Raw genomic sequence first — 21,829 nt, 5'->3', positions numbered from 1 at the left:
TCACACAGAGTAAAGTGGAACTGATTCTGCCATGATAACTTGCGGCAGAATCAGCAGTGATAAAAAGACTCCCATTGACTTTAATGGGTTCCGTTTTCTGCGCGGAACACATTGAAATCAATGGGTTAAAAAGCCTGCCATTGATTTCAATGTGTTCCACGCGGAAAATGTAACCCATTGAAGTTAATGGGAGTCTTTTTATCAGCGCTGATTCTGAGCCAGTCAGGAGAGGATTGAGAAGAAGGTAGAAGTATAAGAAGTTTTCATAGCGTTCCCATTCCTTTAACATCCATTCTTGGCTTTGGCTCCAAAAGCCACAACAAAATCTTCAACAAAAAAAAGCTACGCTTCTGCAATGTCAGGTTTCAGTCTTAAAGTCAGTGAAATGAAAGGGGGGGGGGGGGGAATGCAGCAGCTACTGGAAAATTTAAAAAATTAAAATGGTCAGAGTTTTTGGGTGCAATAGTTGCTGGGTGCTGGGGAAGGGGAGGGGGTGTTTTGGTTGTCTGTCTGCCCCTTCCCTGAGCTTGAGGACTGAGGTTTTTTTCCTCCACTTGGAATTCAGTCCGGCTGAATACAGGGTATCTGCAGTGCTCCTATTAACCCCTTCCCGACAGAACAGGAGCACTGCAGATACCCTATATTCAGTAGACCGGGCACTTTCAGACACAGAGATACCTAATGTGTATGTGTTTTACAGTAATTTTCTGCTTTTATATGTATTCCAGGGAAAGGAGGGATTTAGAACTTTTATTTACTTTATTTTTTTATTTTTTTTTAAAACTTCTTTTTTTTTCACTATTTTAGGGGAGATTCTATACATTACTATTGCGGCTGGTCATAGACCCCACCTCCCCCCCCAATTTTTTATTTTTTTTTGCTCTACTAGAGTATAAGCCGAGGGGGCTTTCAGCACAAAAACTGTGCTGAAAAATTTGGCTTATACTCGAGTATATACGGTAGATTTGACTTTCTCATGGAGATTGCTTCCTTTGCCTGCGGGTGTTTTTTTTATATATCATGTACTGTGTACTACTTCATAGCAATTATAATTTTTCAAAAATTACTCCTACATTAACTTATTATTCTATTGAGAAATATCCTTCAAATGGATATTCTTGTTTCATAAAGTATCTCATTCTAATTGATAGAACATCTCCTGCAGTTAATGTATATGAAGTTCTTTTCCATACATCTGATTCCTGTGGATATGTTATTCTTTCCCAAAGAAGCACTGTACATTTTACACAAACGATTATTACTGTTCAAAATGTTGAAAAACTCAGTAATTTAAGAGACTATAGGGCCCTAAAATAAGTTCAATGATAGCATCCAAGCTAAAGTTAAGAGCAAACTTAGTTATAGTAATTAGAGATGAGCGAACACTGTTCGGAACAGCCATTCCGAACAGCACACTCACAGCACGCTCCCATAGAAATGCATGGAAGTGGCCGGCACGCGGGGGGTTAAGCGACCGGCCACCGGCAAAGCGTACGTGCCAGGTGCTTCCATTCATTTCTATGGGAGCGTGCTGTTCGGATCGGCTGATCCGAACAGTGTTTGCTCATCTCTAATAGTAATGCAAAATACAACATAACTATTTTTTACCAGATTAGTAGATAAATAATAGGATAGCAAAATGTCTGAAAGGAAGAAAACCCAAATAAGGCTAAAGCCCCACGTTGCGGAAACGCAGCTTTTTTTTGTTGCAGATTTTGGAGAAGTTTTTTGAGCCAAAGCCAGGAGTGGATTGAACAGAAAGAAGAAGTATAAGAACTTCCTATATATTTCCCTTTCCATTTGTAGACTTTATTGGCTTTGGATCAAAAAACGCAGCAAAATCTGCAACAAAAAAGCTGTGTTTCCGCAACGTGGGGCTTTAGCCTAAAAGTGCCAGATAGGATAAAACATTAGGATTAGAGATGAGCGAGTACTGTTCGGATCAGCCGATCCGAACAGCACGCTCGCATAGAAATGAATGGACGTAGCCGGCACGCAGGGGGTTAAGCGGCCGGCCGCCGTCAAAGCGGATGTACCAGGTGCATCCATTCATTTCTATGGAGCGTGCTGTTCGGATCAGCTGATCCGAACAGTACTCGCATATCTCTAATTAGGATGGAGAGTGATGGTGCTCCTGGGTGGATCCACGTTGCACATATAAGACTGTAGTTATTGTCTTTGGTTAAATATACCTTGAAAAAAATATGGTCTAATTGAACTGGAAAAAAAATGTATTTGCTTTTGTTTGTGAAGCTTGATGGGAAAAAGCATACATAGGTCTTTGATAATTTCATGGTGATCTCACGGGCACATTACCTGTGGCATCACAATCACTGCAAAAACTTTACAGTGACTTATTATTGTTTATCTAGTCCTAGCCCCCTCCACTTTGCCCCTATCTTTCTCTTTGCAGGATAGGTCCCATGGCACGATTGAGCAAATGTGAATATAGCCTTACTTATCCCGCACAGCTAATGGCACAAAATGTAAAATGCAAGATCATTGTCAGAAGTAATTTTTTTTTTTCCCCATTCCTCCCAGAAATAGATAATATAAGTTATATAAGTAAGTTATGCATACCTCAAAATAGTGGCATTAAAAAATACAACTCATGCAGCCAAAAAATAATCCCTTATGCAACAATATCAATTAAACAATAAAAATGTCACTGTACCAAACATGGCAACGTAAAAACAACAAAAATAAAAAAAATCCTGTCTGTATTGATGCCAGAATAGCTTTAGTATTTAAGCGGTTAAAAATTAAAATACAAATATGAGAAAAAATCTGTCCATTGCTTGTCTTATATTAGCTGAAGGGCCTGTCCATAAGGCAAGGCTTTAGTAGTGGGAATTTCCAATTTCAGCTTTTGGAATTATTACAAATCCTTGCTATAGCAGTCTATAATTTTTCTGTTAATTGGCGACATGTTCTATAACAGTTCTGCTACCTCCTAAGCCCTCCTCTGAGAAATGAAATAATTAAATTTATGCTAGCCATGCTGACGAGATGATTTTAATTAAAGCAGAAAATAATTGATAATAGTGCATTCTACTGAGGAATGCGCTGATGCCTTCATGCTCTTTTCTAATTGCTAATGTTAATTAAAATATAGTTTTAAGAAGTTTACGTTAATCTCCGTATTATGTCTAAAAGCAAAATGACCCATGCCAGATTAATTTAGTCGTCAGAATTACAATTCATTATATAAAGACTATTGTATGGCCACATATTTTCTAATTTAATTTAGTTAATCTTTCTTCAATGACTGTCTATAGTCTTTGCCAGTGAATTGATTTACTATTATCATGGCTTTGAAGGCAAAATGATGTTGTAAAGTATATGCCGTAATATTCATAATCATATTCTAATTGTAATAAACTATATGAAACATTAATGAATCAAGGTGTCAGACTTGCATCCCAAATGGCACCAAAGACGTAAAGTATGTTGTATGGTGCACTGAAGGAATTATTTGCTTTGGACGTTTCTTGCAACTACCTCAACAGTTTAGAAAGTATGGCCTTAGGGAGCCTTAATACGATGTAACGCTGCACTCATTCTGATCGTAAAAACACGTTCAGATTGAGCGCGTAAAAAGCAGCTACCATTGACTTGAATGGGAGCCGGCATAAGTGCGTTCCCCATTGAAATCAATAGGAGGCTTTTTTCCCTATGCTTTCAATGTATTACACGCGTAATACATTGAGTTACAATGGAGTTGTTTGGCTCAGGAATTTGGTCAGCAAAACTGACTCAAGTTCCTCCTCCAAAAAACGCCTCACCATACAGTCCTATGTTGAGGCGTTTTTAGACTAAGTTCACACGTGAATTACGTGTGGCGTAATTTGGTCCGGAAAAAACGCTTCCTTGAGGCATTTTTTGGAGCATTTTGTGGATGGTTTTTTGGTAAAAACCGCTTCAGAAAACGCCAGGCAGTTTTTCCCTCCCGGACAGTTAATGGACCGTAAAAAAACGCGTTGTGGTTTTTTGCCAAAAACCACAACGTGGTTTCTGCCTCCCATTCACTTCTATTGACTTCTTGAGGTGGAATCCGCCTCAAGAAAGGTCATGTTGAACGCTAGCAGTCTCCACAGACCACCATTGTGGAGGAGCGGATTATGACGTAGATTCTGCGCCATAATCCGCCCCTCTGTGTGAACGGACCCTTAGGAGGAGGAATTTGAGTCAGTTTCCTGACCAAATTCCTGAGTCAAATATCTCTATGTGAACGCAGTCTCATGGGCATGAACATATTTTTTATCTGTAATTGATGACCAGCAATATTTAGCAATAAGTTTCGACAGGCCCATATACACAGCTGTGTGTCCGTGCCAGATTGAAGAGTAGAAAATTATAGAATAGGTCCTATACCTGTCCATAGCTGCAGCTCCGTCAATTCATTTGAATGTACTGGCCAGCGGAAAGCATGGATAACACATTGATTCCAAATCGTGTCTTACGTGCCATTTTCAGACCCATAGACTGCATACAGTTGTGTGCAGGAGGCCTTATTGCAACTACAAAGAAACATAAAATGTGGTAAAGTTATTAACAATGTTCACTATTCCTATGGCATAAATATTTATCTACAGTACAGTGTATATCCATGAGTTGTTGTAAGGAAGAAAACCGTGCCAAGCAAGTTGTGGTGAATTTATTGTGCCATGTGCATCGTTTTGATACATTTGGTGCAATTTAACCACTTCCTGAACGCCCATAGACTATATATGTCTGGAAGGTGGTTGCCTTGTTCTGACAAGATGTACTGGTACGTCCAAGCAGAACTCAGCAGCTGCATGAGATTGTGCAGCTGCTGAAAATGGGAGCCGGCTGTAACTTCAGCAGGAGCTCCCAAAGAGAAGGCAGGGAAGGTTTATTACCTTCCCTGCCTTCTCGATCGCTCGGTCACGTGATCTGCCAGGCTCAGTGTCTTGCAAGAGCTGCTGGGTCCTACAGGACCCAGATCAGCTCTATAAGCAGTATATACTACCGTGCAGGGGGCTAGATTCCCTCTGCAACTAGGGCTTAATGTAACAGCCCCAGATGCAGGGGAAATCAGTCTCCAACACAACAAAAAAAAGTGATCAGATGTCCCAAAAGGTCTATTATGACCAATGTAAAAAAAAAAAAAGTAAAAAAGTAAATAAAATTTAAAAAAATAAATTAAATATACCAATAAAACACTGTTATTAAAGGTTATAGCCCCACCCGACGACACCATACAAAATAAAAATTACCGTAACAGAGAGGAAATACTATTTTATAAAGTTTTTTTGTAGCATGTTGTGTTATTAAATAAAAAAAAAAGAAAAGTGAAAACCAGACACAATTTCCATCCTATTTTGTCTCTATTTTCCCCGATATAAAAAAAAAACACAAAAATTAAGCCCTATGTGTCACCGAAAAGACTCATAAATTAGTTTAATAACACATATGATAAACATGTTACAGTGCTCAAAACCGCACATACTTAAAAAAACCTAAAATGTGTCTGGTATGAAAGTGTTAAAGTAATCGATTCTTGATATTTTAATGACATATCTTTCAACTATATTAGTGAATCTCCTCAAATTTGTTTCCAGAGGAGTCAAGCAACTTTTTAATTTGTGGGCAACGATTGGCAGTGTTAACACGATTCTTGGAGTCAAGTTACAAATAACAATAGCTCATTGTTCCTAAGTGCGCTGTTCATTGCTCTTAAGTGCACTCTATCTTAAATGTCTAGTTTCACAAAGTCGCTATAACTACCTAAAACATGCAATTTAATATCACAATATGTTATCAGCTACTTCAGAAGAAACATTATTGTAATATCTATGCAAGATGGCTGAGAAGTTGATTTCCCAATTGCTGCCCTGCAGAGACCATCCTTAGAGATAATTGTTTCTAAAGTAAAGGGGCCGTCATAGGAATAAATATTAAATTGACTTAGATTACGCAAAACGTCGCAAGTTGTCCATTGGAATAATAATTTTATTTTTTTTATTTTTTTAATAGTCAGTATATTCCGCAGCACTTCACTGATATTGTCATGACTCACTGTCCCGAGTGGAGCTTACAATCTAGATTCTCTAATTTTTTTTGCTCCCTTTAAGAATAACTTGAAATTCCACCTCTCATTCTAGGTGTTTTCAGAATAATCCATGAAATATTTGGACTGTGACTATGTACATTATTCCATTGCTGATGAAAAAGCCACTTCTAGTCCATTAATTCTTAATGTCTATTTGCACAATAGAAGAACTCCAAGTGGTTGTTGTAACCCATAGGTTGGACATTTTGAGAAGCAGACAAGTAACAAGGGTGTAACAGCAATATCTAGACATTTTTGAAAAATGCAGACTTTTTTTCTTTGACATAGTTATGGGGGCTTATTCTTTGCAAGATGAGTTGTACTTTCATTTTTGGGTCTATATAATGTTTTGATTAGCTTTTATTAACGTTTTTGGGGGGTCCATGTTAAAAATTAAAAAACCCACAATTCAATCATAACTTTTTGCATTTTGTTTTCAGTGTTCACACTGCATTAAAAATGACATGGACCCCTTTTCTGGTGGGTCATTACGATTACGGCAATATTTATATTGATTTTGTTATGTTTTACCAGTTTTACAGAAGTATGTCAGAGCTCTTTATTTTTGAAGCAAGTTGTATTTTTATTCTTGGCAATGTTTTGTGTGTTTGATTTTTTTTTTGATCACTTTTCATTGTTATTTTTTGGTGTAAGTGAAGTGACGAAAATATGTTAATCTTATATTGCGGTATTTTTATGGCGCCCAACCTACAGGATAGTTGACGCCATTTTTGGATTATAGGGGTTTATACACGCATTTTTTACATGTACAAAGTATTGCAGAACATTGCACATTAGTTTCCTATGGGAACTGTGCATAGGCAGTCAGGAGGCCGCTGACCATCCTCCTGACTGCCATGGCAACTTCTTGGAACCCACAATCTCATCACTGAAGGTCTGAGAGGTGGAAGGTGGACGATCTTGTCCCTGGACCCCTGGATGCCATGATCACTATTGACCATGGCATTTAGGGGGTTAAACCCCCCCAGAGCTCCTCTGCCCGTGGCATTACATCTCCGTACTGTTACGGCGCTGAGTGTTAACTAAATGCTCAACGCAATGTAAGTGAGCCTTCACACGGAGTTTATGCTCCACTCATTCTGAACGTAAACTCGTTGAGCGTGAACGACATAAAAAACAGATCCCATTGACTTCAATGGATGCCGGCATGCATGCGCTAACCATTGAAATCAATAGGTTTTTTTTCTACCTCTTGCTTTCAATGTGATACACGCGTATCATTTTGAAAGCAATAGGTAAAAAGCCTCCCATTGATTTCAATGGTTAGCGTGTGTATGCCGGCACCCATTGAAGTCAATGGGATCTGTTTTTTACGCCGCTCACTCTGAACGTGTTTACGTTCAGAATGAGCGAAGAGTAAACTCCGTTTGAAGGCTCCTTAATTGTATGGCGCAGAGCTAGAAGGGGTTATAATAAACCTGTAAAGTGAGAAATGCTATCCAATCTACAAGCTGCATGTTATAGAGCAGAAGCACCTGAATGTATAGAGTTGTAGGGAAAGATATGGTGTAACTTGTCATTTATGCAATGGAATATCTGATATTTTTGTGCTAAAAGGAGGATGTCCTTTCAGAGATTGTACAAATCATTCTTGTTTTTTCAGAATAATCCCTCATTTATGTGGATTATGGCTATGTACCTCTTTGGCATTTTTGAGCATTTTTCTTAATAATTGCATTGCTTTTTTGCAAAAATATTTTTTGCCTGGAAAACCCCTTTAAGGACGGGGTCCCATGGGTCGAAAATGGGAAAAATCGTGGCGTATTATAGTAATTGCAAAGTGGATAGGATTCATGCGAATCCCATGCAGTAAAAACGGCAGCGCGGACACACTGCGAATTCCAAAACCGGCGCGCCTTTGGAAATCGCAGCATGTCAATTATATCTACGGAAATGCCAGTGGCTTTCCCGTAGATATAATAGTAACAGAAAGTCCGTGGAGGAAAAGTCTGTGAAATTTCTGTTTAGAGCGCTGCGGGAAGAACCCTGATGCGTTCCCGCCGCGTTTTTTCCCACAGCACTTGAGTGCTGTGGATCATCCCTTGGGACCTTAACCTAAGGTTGCTAACCTGATAACATGGCGTTATTTTATGTAGACTGCTATGTTTCTTTGTATGTTTTCATTTTTTTTTTTTTTTGTTACCATGGGAGTTGTACAGTTGTACCTTTCACATGTTTCTATGTGCATCTAACTGCTCTCTTGTCCTTTTTAAAAAAAATTAGAGGACAGGCAGACTATTGAGCATCTTAAGATTCGCAATGTGATAATTAAGACTGTGTCACGTTTACTAGAAACGTGTGAAATGTAAAAGTGCGAAAGTGTAAATTGTAAGAGTGAGAATGTGTGAAAATTAAGCAGTGACTAATAGCACATCCTCTTTAAGAACGCAACATAAAACAATAAAACTAGGAATATATGAATAATGATCCCGGCAATACTTCAAGCCTCCATTGGTCACAAGAAAAGCAGAAGGGCGTTACAAAGGAGACAGCTGCTTCCCCATTTATACATTGTAGCAGCAATTTCCACTTCTTGTCTATGCAACATGTTTCAAATTATTCCTATTCCAAATGATTCTCTTCCTATGAATCATATAACATATCTCCGGTCCCAGATTTGTTTCGGGTTGAATTAATTTTGTATGAGCCACAATGTAAATTGGCTTAAAACATAGTGGTTAGGGTTCCAAGGAATCTATCTACATGATTTCTATCTCTTTAAGGCAAATACAGTCAAAGTTATGTCAATGTGAAAGTGACATGTATGTCTATCGAAAAAATAAGCAGTGGATACAAACTGCAATTTTAACCATACACTGCGCTGACTTTCACTTTTATGTCTTTTAAAATTTTCTAAGAGTCAATGTACATGGAGTTTTTTGGCGCGGATTTTAATGCTGACTCCAACTCAAAATCAGCTTCCAAAAAAAGCCTCCCAATAGAATTCTATTGAGAGGCTTTTTTTTTTTTTTTTTGGAGGCTGATTTTGAGACAGATTCTGCATCAAAATCAGTACCAAAAAACTCAGTGTGCACTGACCCTCAAGTTACCATGCTTTTGAGTACTGGTGCTTGCCTGTGATTTTTTTAGACACACATGGCGGCTATACTTCAAACTGTTTGAATGAGTTGCAAGTGTTAAAGGCTTGTTATTTAGGAGACAAGGTGGCTGTGAAGCCTAGTTGAAAAGAATTGCTTTTTTAAAAATAAATAAAAAATGATGAGAGCAGAATGCCATACCAATATTACGTTGGTATTGGAAAAAGCAATGGTGGGGTTTTTTGTTTTATTTTATTCTTCGTGGCAGTGGCTCTAACAACTATAGAATTTGAAGAGAAATATGTGCATTAGATCTAATTTTTGGGATTAGCAGGCTGTATCACATTTATTGGCTGAGTAAACAAGAAAAAACAAAAACCCTTAAATAATTGAAAACATTTTTGACATTAGCGTAGACTTTGGGACTGTGTATATAAAAGCAACAGCAAAAGAAACGCTTAAGAAAGTTATTTTTTCAGATTAGCACACTCTCTCACACTGAGACCTTTTAGACCAGCAGTTTCAATGTATTTAAGGAAAGAAATGTAATCTCTTGTCCAAAAAAACCCTTAAAAGTTTTTTCACTAATGGGACTGACGGTATCAGGTTTAAAGGTAATCTGTCAGCAGGAAAATCGGTATTCAATAAATGACAGTACCTTGCAGGGCTGCTTCTACACTTTCCAAAGGTGTTTTTCTTATACTGCATTGTTGCTCCATTTTCATAGAAATCAACTTTTATTCTTGAAAAGGGCTTTAGGGGTGTTTCTTCTCCTGCTGGGTCTTCACTTTTTGTGCTAGATAACCGCTTCTAACTAAACTCCCCTATTCCTAAAAGTCTCTAATTCTATTGCTTGCAATTTTAAGCTTTTCAGAACTGAGCGCTGTCTATATCATGCAGTGAGATGAATCACAGATCCTTCCCCACATCCACTATTACTGTGATACCTTACACTCAAGCTTACAGCACCTTACATAGTGTGTCCAACTACCACTATATATTGGCTGAGAGGCTGACGGCTAATGTAAGGAAGTGCTAGAACACGGACTCAAAAGACACATCTCTTCTGTATTTTTCATGTGCATGTGGTGGCTATTTGGCTTGTCCAAGACTGATAAGCATTTTTTTGGATTAATGAAAAATTAATATTGCACTATTCAGGTCGAACCCTGTTTAGAATGAATCGGATCACTCCTCTCTAGTTCCTACTACTCAACTATGTAACACCCCTTTGAACCGACCTCTGTAGGCAGGGTGTATTGTAGTTCTTACCTTTTTATGGTACAGTGATTCCTCCCAAATGTTTCTAGGAACTCTGTGGGAATGCTGGAGGGTCCTCCTATTGTGCCAGGGGTCAATTTAGGAAATCCTCACCTAAATTCAGTACACACTAAAAAGAGATGAGGATAAAATTACTTGACAGATTTATTTAGAGAAGAGTATACAGTGGTGCTATAGTGCAACAAGTCACATAACAAACAGCTACAGACTGGTATAACTGAATGTCTAGCGATGGCAGTGGCCTATATGCCAGGCCTGCCCAATATATCAGTAGAGAAATGTCTCCTGATGGACTATGGAGGTTAACAAACTCTGTAGGTTAACAAAGGGTTAAGATACTGCACACCCATATACCCCTGCCCCATGTCAAAAGTTTGCCACGGGGCCCCGCCATTCCTAGTTATGCCACTGCTTTTGAAGATAACTAAGGACAGAATTTTCCCAGTATCAGAGAGTGAACTGCAAACTAGCTAGAAAGGAGGTACTGAGTGGCAGAAACTTTAGGGAAATTTTATAGGCAGAAAATAGCAACATTTATAAATAAAATACATTACACTTTGGTCTAGAATTACTGCGCTATTAAATGAGACTGAGGTGTCGGAAAAGTTAGTGATACATTAGCTTTAACAGTACTCTGAGTGGTTAAGAGGAAACAAAGCAAAGTATAATACTCCCTTCCAGGTGCTGATGGGTTATAGTTATCACTATTTCCAAATTTTGAAATGTCTGTAGATATTGTAGTACTAGTCAAATGTATTATGCCTTTTTATATTTTTACTACACACTTCCATATTTATTTGGATAAAGCAGAGAGGAGGATTTGGAGAAGTCAAGGAAGCTCTGCCTGTCTTGCGTGCAACTGGAATTCATAAAATACGTTTTCTTGCTTGTTTGGCTTAGAAACATAATTTCTCTTTCATGTGCAACTTCACATAAGGAGATTAGTCATCCAGTCACTTATTCAGTGTAAACAGTGTGAATATGAAGCTCTATTTCTGGGTGTTCTCTTGTAAAGTAATGTGAATTAAAGAAAGGTACTGTGAAAAATGAGAAATGTGTGATAATAATGAAAGCCTGGACTGAATGTATTCTGATTTATTGCAAATATTACAGGATATTGGACTAAGCCTCTTTTACACTTAGGATATGCTAGCCGAGGCTCTACAAATGCAATGTAAATGCTACGTGAGAAAGCGCAGAGCTGAAGAGGTTTATGTAGCAAGATAATTTTAGGCATTAACTATACACTCCCATCTCTTGTCATCACAGAAAATTGGAATTGGACTTATGTATATTCACTAAAACTTCACAAGATTTCAGAAGGAGATTATATCTGTGTGCGCTGAGCTTCAGTAGATTAGAGTACATTTTGTTCAATCTCCATCCTCTTTAAAAGTTGGACATGTAACAAACAACGGCAGATAACCAGTGGATACTTTCATCACACAGAAAACCAAGGTGCCAGGTACAAAACTGGATATTGCAGATAATTTGAGTCTAACGTGCCTTTTAAGATAGTGGGCGCTACTGCATTGCTTAAGGGGGTGGCTAATAGAGATGAGCGAACAGTGTTCTATCGAACACATGTTCGATCGGATATCAGGGTGTTCGCCATGTTCGAATCGAACACCACGTGGTAAAGTGCGCCAAAATTCGATTCCCCTCCCACCTTCCCTGGCGCCTTTTTTGCACCAATAACAGCGCAGGGGAGGTGGGACAGGAACTACGACACCGGGGGCATTGAAAAAAATTGGAAAAAGTCATTGGCTGCCGAAATCAGGTGACCTCCATTTTAGACGAATAGTGGATTTCAAATCAGGGTCATATGAGAATGTGAACTTTGTGACTATGAGACAGGGATAGCTGTACAGGCAGGGATAGCTAGGGATAACCTTTATTTAGGGGGGAATGTTATTAAAAATAACTTTTTGGGGCTCTATCGGGTGTGTAATTGTGATTTTTGTGAGATAAACTTTTTCCCATAGGGATGCATTGGCCAGCGCTGATTGGCCGAATTCCGTACTCTGGCCAATCAGTGCTGGCCAATGCATTCTATTAGCTTGATGAAGCAGAGTGTGCACAAGGGTTCAAGCGCACCCTCGGCTCTGATGTAGCAGAGCCGAGGGTGCACAAGGGTTCAAGCGCACCCTCGGCTCTGATGTAGGAGAGCCGAGGGTGCACTTGAACCCTTGTGCACCCTCAGCTCTGCTACATCAGAGCCGAGGGTGCGCTTGAACCCTTGTGCACACTCTGCTTCATCAAGCTAATAGAATGCATTGGCCAGCGCTGATTGGCCAATGTATTCTATTAGCCTGATGAAGTAGAGCTGAATGTGTGTGCTAAGCGCACACATTCAGCTCTACTTCATCGGGCTAATAGAATGCATTGGCCAGCGCTGATTGGCCAGAGTACGGAACTCGACCAATCAGCGCTGGCTCTGCTGGAGGAGGCGGAGTCTAAGATCGCTCCACACCAGTCTCCATTCAGGTCCGACCTTAGACTCCGCCTCCTCCGGCAGAGCCAGCGCTGATTGGCCGAAGGCTGGCCAATGCATTCCTATGCGAATGCAGACTTAGCAGTGCTGAGTCAGTTTTGCTCAACTACACATCTGATGCACACTCGGCACTGCTACATCAGATGTAGCAATCTGATGTAGCAGAGCCGAGGGTGCACTAGAACCCCTGTGCAAACTCAGTTCACGCTAATAGAATGCATTGGCCAGCGCTGATTGGCCAATGCATTCTATTAGCCCGATGAAGTAGAGCTGAATGTGTGTGCTAAGCACACACATTCAGCACTGCTTCATCACGCCAATACAATGCATTAGCCAGTGCTGATTGGCCAGAGTACGGAATTCGGCCAGTCAGCGCTGGCTCTGCTGGAGGAGGCGGAGTCTAAGGTCGGACCTGAATGGAGACTGGTGTGGAGCGATCTTAGACTCCGCCTCCTCCAGCAGAGCCAGCGCTGATTGGTCGAGTTCCGTACTCTGGCCAATCAGCGCTGGCCAATGCATTCTATTAGCCCGATGAAGTAGAGCTGAATGTGTGTGCTTAGCACACACATTCAGCTCTACTTCATCAGGCTAATAGAATACATTGGCCAATCAGCGCTGGCCAATGCATTCTATTAGCCCGATGAAGTAGAGCTGAATGTGTGTGCTTAGCACACACATTCAGCTCTACTTCATCAGGCTAATAGAATACATTGGCCAATCAGCGCTGGCCAATGCATTCTATTAGCTTGATGAAGCAGAGTGTGCACAAGGGTTCAAGCGCACCCTCGGCTCTGATGTAGCAGAGCTGAGGGTGCACAAGGGTTCAAGTGCACCCTCGGCTCTCCTACATCAGAGCCGAGGGTGCGCTTGAACCCTTCTGCAGCCTCAGCTTTGCTACATCAGAGCCGAGGGTGCGCTTGAACCCTTGTGCACACTCTGCTTCATCAAGCTAATAGAATGCATTGGCCAGCGCTGATTGGCCAGAGTACGGAATTCGGCCAATCAGCGCTGGCTCTGCTGGAGGAGGCGGAGTCTAAGATCGCTCCACACCAGTCTCCATTCAGGTCCGACCTTAGACTCCGCCTCCTCCAGCAGAGCCAGCGCTGATTGGCCGAATTCCGTACTCTGGCCAATCAGCACTGGCTAATGCATTGTATTGGCGTGATGAAGCAGTGCTGAATGTGTGTGCTTAGCACACACATTCAGCTCTACTTCATCGGGCTAATAGAATGCATTGGCCAATCAGCGCTGGCCAATGCATTCTATTAGCGTGAACTGAGTTTGCACAGGGGTTCTAGTGCACCCTCGGCTCTGCTACATCAGATTGCTACATCTGATGTAGCAGTGCCGAGTGCATCAGATGTGTAGTTGAGCAAAACTGACTCAGCACTGCTAAGTCTGCATTCGCATAGGAATGCATTGGCCAGCCTTCGGCCAATCAGCGCTGGCTCTGCCGGAGGAGGCGGAGTCTAAGGTCGGACCTGAATGGAGACTGGTGTGGAGCGATCTTAGACTCCGCCTCCTCCAGCAGAGCCAGCGCTGATTGGCCGAATTCCGTACTCTGGCCAATCAGCACTGGCTAATGCATTGTATTGGCGTGATGAAGCAGTGCTGAATGTGTGTGCTTAGCACACACATTCAGCTCTACTTCATCGGGCTAATAGAATGCATTGGCCAGCGCTGATTGGCCAGAGTACGGAATTCGGTCAATCAGCGCTGGCTCTGCTGGAGGAGGCGGAGTCTAAGATCGCTCCACACCAGTCTCCATTCAGGTCCGACCTTAGACTCCGCCTCCTCCAGCAGAGCCAGCGCTGATTGGCCGAATTCCCTACTCTGGCCAATCAGCACTGGCTAATGCATTGTATTGGCGTGATGAAGCAGTGCTGAATGAGTGTGCTTAGCACACAAATTCAGCTCTACTTCATCGGGCTAATAGAATGCATTGGCCAGCGCTGATTGGCCGAATTCCGTACTCTGGCCAATCAGCACTGGCTAATGCATTGTATTGGCGTGATGAAGCAGTGCTGAATGTGTGTGCTTAGCACACACATTCAGCTCTACTTCATCGGGCTAATAGAATGCATTGGCCAATCAGCGCTGGCCAATGCATTCTATTAGCGTGAACTGAGTTTGCACAGGGGTTCTAGTGCACCCTCGGCTCTGCTACATCAGATTGCTACATCTGATGTAGCAGTGCCGAGTGTGCATCAGATGTGTAGTTGAGCAAAACTGACTCAGCACTGCTAAGTCTGCATTCGCATAGGAATGCATTGGCCAGCCTTCGGCCAATCAGCGCTGGCTCTGCCGGAGGAGGCGGAGTCTAAGGTCGGACCTGAATGGAGACTGGTGTGGAGCTATCTTAGACTCCGCCTCCTCCAGCAGAGCCAGCGCTGATTGGTCGAGTTCCGTACTCTGGCCAATCAGCACTGGCCAATGCATTTCTATGGGGAAAAGTTAGCTTGCGAAAATCGCAAACTGACAGGGATTTCCATGAAATAAAGTGACTTTTATGCCCCCAGACATGCTTCCCCTGCTGTCCCAGTGTCATTCCAGGGTGTTGGTATCATTTCCTGGGGTGTCATAGTGGACTTGGTGACCCTCCAGACACGAATTTGGGTTTCCCCCTTAACGAGTTTATGTTCCCCATAGACTATAATGGGGTTCGAAACCCATTCGAACACTCGAACAGTGAGCGGCTGTTCGAATCGAATTTCGAACCTCGAACATTTTAGTGTTCGCTCATCTCTAGTGGCTAACCATTCAATGTTGCCTTTAACAGCATAGAATGTCATAAAATAAAAGAGTGCATTAGAATGCTATAAAATACTTGCCTTACTAATCTCATACCATTGCATTTTTCATTGTTGGAGCAGAATGTAGACAAACTGACAGAGAATTGGGAAGAATTAGAATGGGAATGGTTAGAGATCTATGCTGTTTAAAAAAAAAAAAAAAAAAAAAAAAAAAAAGGTTAAATGGGTGACAATCCGTTTTAGACTAAGGCCTAGTTCACATCTGCATCAGTAATCCATTTGGGGGAGTCCGCATGGGGGCCCCCTGAACGGACGCATTGGCAAGTGGTGTGCAGTGAGAGCACATGGACCCCATAGACTATAATGGGGTCTGTGTGCTTTCCGCGTGGTCTCCGCACGAGTCATGTGGACAGGAAAGTAGATTGTGAACTACTTTTCTGTCTGCATTTTCTGTGTGGAGACCACGCGGAAAGCACATGGATCCCATTATAGTTTATGGGGTCCGTGTGCTCTCACTGCACAACGCTTGCCAATGCGTTTGGTAGTCCGTTCAGGGGTCCCCATGCGGTCTCCCCTGAACGGATTACCGATGTAACTGTGAACCAGGCCTAAGGCTGTCATGTTGCAGATGCAGCTAAAAAACACTGATGAAAAAAATGCAGCAAAATGCATTGTTTCCACAGCGTATTTCTCTGCATTTTTTCTTAACTCATAGTGAAAACGCAAGGGTCTCCGCAGGTAAAATTAAAAACTTAACAGTGATTTATTTTTTTTTTTCTTCTTTTTTCCCCACAATGTGCATGTGGATTGTCCAGAATCTCATTCACTTTGCCGATACTGTATAACACAGCTGAGGCCACACTTTGCAGAAAAGCAGGTTTTTTGTTGCATATTTTGCTGTGGTTTTTTGAGTTGAAGTCAAGGAAAGGTAAAGGAAGCACTTGTGTATTTTATTCTCCTTCATCTACTCCTGGCTTTGACTTAAAAAAAAAAAAAAAAAAAAAAAAAAAACGTAAAATCTGCAGTAACATGTGGCCTTAGCTTAAGACTGAAGCCCCATGTTGTGGAAACACAGCTTTTTCATTGTAGATTTTGTTGCCAAAGCCAGGAGTGGATTGGGCAGAAGGGGGAAGTATAAGAGCCTCCTATATATTTCCTATATATATTTTGAAGCCATTTTTATCTTTGGCTCAAAAAAAATGCAACTAAATATGCTACCAAAAAAGCTGCACTTCCACAACGTGGGGCCCCAGCCTTGCTGAGTTAGACTACTTTTGTTTTCTAGACTGCACCTTGAAAATGAAACAGGATTTCATTGGCTGTACATTTTCCGCATTGGTGCACATCGACAGTTTCTATAGTGTCACTACTACTACCAGCTGTTAACTAGAAAGTGCAGTACGCTAAGGCATACAAAAGTCAACAGAGCCCTTTAGCAAATATTAAAATATAGTTCCTTCTGGTGCAGCCTAAAACCACTAAACCTGTAACCCCCTGGGACTCTGTGTTTAGCAGTATAGCAGTAGTACAGTATATTACAGTAAATGAAACCATAACCAAACAAAACAAGGAAAGCTTATTTTCTCACATGTAGCCCATTGGCTTATATTGCTTGCTCTAGGGAGGAATTAGCTACGACAACAGGTAAAAATACTGACAAAAATAACTCCCTGATATCAGAAAAGAACAAGAGAAGAGAAACATGTTCTAGAAATGAGTTTACTAAATTCACAATTATTTTTCTGACCTATTGTGTGTGTGACCTGCCATGTTGATAATCTTTCTTAATATGTTTGCTTATATTTCACATTTCTTTTGTAGCCACACCTGGTTTTGGCTTAAAAAATGCAGAAAAATCTGCAACATAAAGGGGGCCATAGCCTTTGGCTGAGGCTCCACGTTGTGGAAACACAGCTTCTTTTGTTGTAGATGTTGCTGCTTTTTATTTTAAGTCAAAGCCAAGAATGGTTACAAAAGGAATGGGAAATATATAGGAAGCTTCTTATGCTTCTCCCTTCTGCTTAATCCACTCCTGACTTTGGCTTAAAAAACTGCAACAAAATCTGCAACAAAAAGATGCATTTCTGCAACGTGGGGCCTCAGCCTTAGACATTCCATGAAATACATTTGCTGCATCATGCCAAGTAGACTTGGCTCATTCAAAAATAACACTCATGAATTAGGGTTGGGGGGATATCGTCACCCCAAAGGGAGAGACCACCAATTAGGTGTGTGGAGTCTTATTAGGCCATGAGCGCTCCACTGTGCAAAGGAACATGGGAAGAATATGCAAATCTGACTTCCATGATATAATTAGGGGAATTTTCAGTCCACCATAGCCACATGTGGTTAGAATTGGTATCATTTTTGTCATTAGGGTGCATGCACACTACGTAACGCCGGGCGTGTATGAGAGCCGTACACGCCGGCGTTACAGCAGGGCTGCCGAGCACTTCCCATTCACTTCAATGGGAGCGCTCGTAAACGCCGCTGTTACGAGCGCTCCCATTGAAGTGAATGGGAAGTGTTCGGCAGTCTGCTGTAATGCCGGCGTGTACGGCTCTCATACACGCCCGGCGTTACGTAGTGTGCATGCACCCTTAGACAGTTAATAAATTAACATCTGACTGATTTATGTTTATAACGTGGATTTTAGAGTTAAATCTGTGAAGCTATTCTAGTAAAAAGCCATTAATTTAGAAAGCGTGAGCTATAAAGATATACACAGCAAGAGTCCTATCTACTTAGCTTTTAAGATGAAATGTCAATAGCTAGTACAACCATTACTGTTTTTATGGAAATGTGAATATATTCTTAAATGGCAAATTTTCAAATAAACTGAAAAAACAATTTATTTTCCTTCTCTACTGACAAATTAAGGCTTTTGTACTTTATGATTGAGATTAGCCCACTAGGGCAACCTTTGTCCTTATATCCTCTTAGAGCTTATTCCCACTAATATTCCAGAACAGAAAGCCACAAGTGTCAGCGGGATATAACAGGTGGCTAATATGGGAATACTCTAAACCTATTCCTAGATTATGTTAATCATAGACTATAGATGGCCATAAAAGTTAAAAGCATTTAGCTATGTAGTTGGAATACTTGAAAGGAGATGTGTTTATACACATCATCATTGTAGGCTTGTAAATAGAGACTAGCAGGGCGCTAATCCAGCAACAGTACTGCTTTGTAATGCTATTTCATGATAATATTCATGGACCACATATGTTGCTTAAAGCCACCATCAGCACAGAAATACTGTATTAAGGTGAATAAAATATATGACCTTTATTGGACAAAACGTACTGCACAACGCGTTTCGAGCTCCACAAGCTCTTCTTCAGGCACACAATTACTTGCCAGGTGAGGTCAGATCTTCTCTGTATACAGCATTACTGTTGCATTACTGTCTTATCTAGTCTTCCATGAGTACAATAGATCTGTCATTTAATCTCCTGCCTTCCCTCTACTGGTAATGAAATGACTGATTTTTTTTGCCAGAAAATGTTTTTAATAAAAATCTAATTTAAACAAAGCATCATGTTATAATGTTACATTCCGCGAAGCAAACCTTGTTATTGAGCCCTTTTCCAGATATTTTGGTGTCTTGCGCTGTCTACGGTTTGTTATTAAGCAACAATTTGGAGATATTCAGGCAGCAATCTAATAAATATCTTGCAGAAAATAATAGAGTAAGAAATAAAGAATTGCACTGGAATGAGGACTCAGACAGAGAAAAACAATAGGATATGCCACAGAAAAGGCTGGTTTGTAGAGGGATGTAAGCAGGGATATATGCCTGTCCTCTACACGGCAGCATTATCTGTGGCATATCCTATTGCTTTTCTCTGCCTGGTTCCTCATTCCTGGCACATTCCTGGCTCTGCAATTGCATCCACTTGACTTGGTACAACAACACACAAAGCTCAAATATATGCATGCAACAGTTATACAGGCCAATCCTGGGTAAGGACCTAAACTAGTGGCCCACCTGAGGCCAGTTTTATAATGTAGTGTACCCTACCACCTTACATATCCATATCACATAGCTGGGGAAGAGATGGCACCAGGATGCGGAATGCTCTGGGCAATGTTTTGGAAACCTGTGCAATGATGTAGACTAAAATAACAACTACTTATATTCTCCTTCGTTCACCTCTACTGGGCATCCTTACTCTGTCCGGCTCTCTCCATTATCCTCTTCAGGTCTCTCCTGCCTGTGATTGATGTCATTCCACCCAGGGTTCCCCGCTGGGGCCTCTGAATGGGCCTCTGTGGTCATGTGGCACGCATCAACATAATGACGTCAGCACACCCCAAGGGATCACTGAGGCCAAATCACAGGCCCTAACTGTAACCCTGGGGTGTGTGAAGTTAGTTGCAGGCAAGGAGAGCCCCAAAGAGCACACTGGGAATCATCTGAAGCCTAGGAGAAGTGAATATAAGTGTTTATTTTTATTCACCTCCACTAGGTAGCCTTCATACATTACATAACGCTGGGCCCCTTTCCATTAATTCCACTGTCTGCAGGCAGCAAAGATGAGTGACGATCACTGCTGCCTGATATGTATAGCGGTTGGGGAACGAGGCTTTCCCTGATTGCTATCATGGTGCTGCAGGACCCCAGCCATCTCCAGATGGTCGAGGTCCCCCTATCCCTCCAGGCCCAGTTGTGATCACACCCCGTATGACCGTGGTCATTACTGCACTGGTTAGGTGGTTATATTATGGCAGATCAGTGCATGTACCGATGAGTGCCGGTGTATTTTGTTTATTCTGTGTCTGTAGCCAGGACTGTGTTACTGTCAATAATTTTCAGAATCTGAGACTAATTCTGCGTATTCTACACACATCACTACAATACTTTGATAATTATAGCATTGGAGACATCAGTTCAGACTTCAGTGTTCTACATAGTAATTAAAACTAATTGACACAGCATGGATAAAAGTGAGGACAGAAGACACAATCCTACATACTTATCACACCTATTTTGGTAATATAATTTTGTTTTGCAGAATGACAAATCCCCGGGGCGCTCAGCAAGTCGATCAAGTAACATTTCAAAGGTACGTGAAAAATGTTACCTATTCTTACGCTTGATGGAGTACATTGAGGTGCCAAGCATTAGGCTACATAATTTATTACACACTGTATGCACATACTGTATTTCACTTGTCGGCTTCAGTTTAACATTTCTTTTCTGACTTTAATTAGAATTATACACTGCCAATCCAATTTGCGCTGTCAGGATTTTAACATGGCTTACTGCTTTTATGTTATTAAGACTAGCCAAGACGATGGAACAAATGTGAAGATTGGATAAAGGTTTTATTTAATTTCTTTTTTTCATATGTGTAATTCATGAGATGCATCTAGTGACAAATAAGTTATGTATGATTCTTACAATATCTCACATATACATGGCCACACACGATGGAAGGATGTACAGTGTTGGTAAATTATCAAATGAGTAATCTGTCATTGAATACATTGTCTGGCAGGTAACATTGTTTAAACCCATTGATGCTCCCATTCTGCAGCTGAGATAGTCCCCCAATGGTCTCTATATCCTGGTCTCTCTTAATACACAGGAAATGACTACTCGGCCAATCATGAGGCTCAGATGTGGCCAACTACAGACAGTCAACGACATTTCCGGGAGGTTGCATTTTTCATGTGGCATAAAAATTAATCATACAGAATGTGCTAACAAAAAAAAAATACATTTTATTTATATAGCACCAACATATAGTGAAGTGGTGCAACTCGGGAAAAGTCTTGTATACGAGCGTGGGAGGTTCTGATAATAGAGGATGTGAGTCTTAGGTCATTGAGTGAACAGAGAGCACGGGTTGGGCGGTAGACAGAGATGAGGGAGGAAATGTAGGGAGGTGCGGCATTATGGAGAGCCTTGTGGATGAGGGTAACGACTTTATATTTTATTCTATAATGAATAGGCAGCCAATGTAACGACTGGCACAGACCGGAGGCATCGCTGTAGCGTCTAGCCTGATATATGAGCCTGGCCGCTGCATTCAGAGTAGATTGTAGAGGGGAGAGTTTAGTAAGGGGAAGACCGATTAGTAAGGAGTTACAGTAGTCAGGGCGAGAATGAATCAGAGCAAGAATAAGTATCTTTAACGTATCTTTGGTAAGGAAA

At 41.1% G+C, this 21,829-nt stretch overlaps 1 protein-coding gene across 3 annotated transcripts in view; it reads left to right on the top strand.

The window, feature by feature from the left end:
- The window catches only part of MARCHF1 (membrane associated ring-CH-type finger 1), a 198,384-nt gene that overhangs the window by 41,079 nt on the left and 135,476 nt on the right, over positions 1-21,829 (top strand). For all 3 annotated transcript variants that reach the window (XM_075258040.1, XM_075258025.1, XM_075258033.1), the window contains one exon: positions 20,685-20,735. In XM_075258040.1, coding sequence (XP_075114141.1) covers positions 20,685-20,735 — 51 coding nt within the window. The remainder of the gene's footprint in view (positions 1-20,684; positions 20,736-21,829) is intronic.

Source organism: Leptodactylus fuscus, chromosome 1 (assembly GCF_031893055.1).
Source record: "Leptodactylus fuscus isolate aLepFus1 chromosome 1, aLepFus1.hap2, whole genome shotgun sequence".
NCBI classification, from domain to species: Eukaryota; Metazoa; Chordata; class Amphibia; order Anura; family Leptodactylidae; genus Leptodactylus; species Leptodactylus fuscus.
This window is presented reverse-complemented; position numbering and strand designations above follow the sequence as displayed.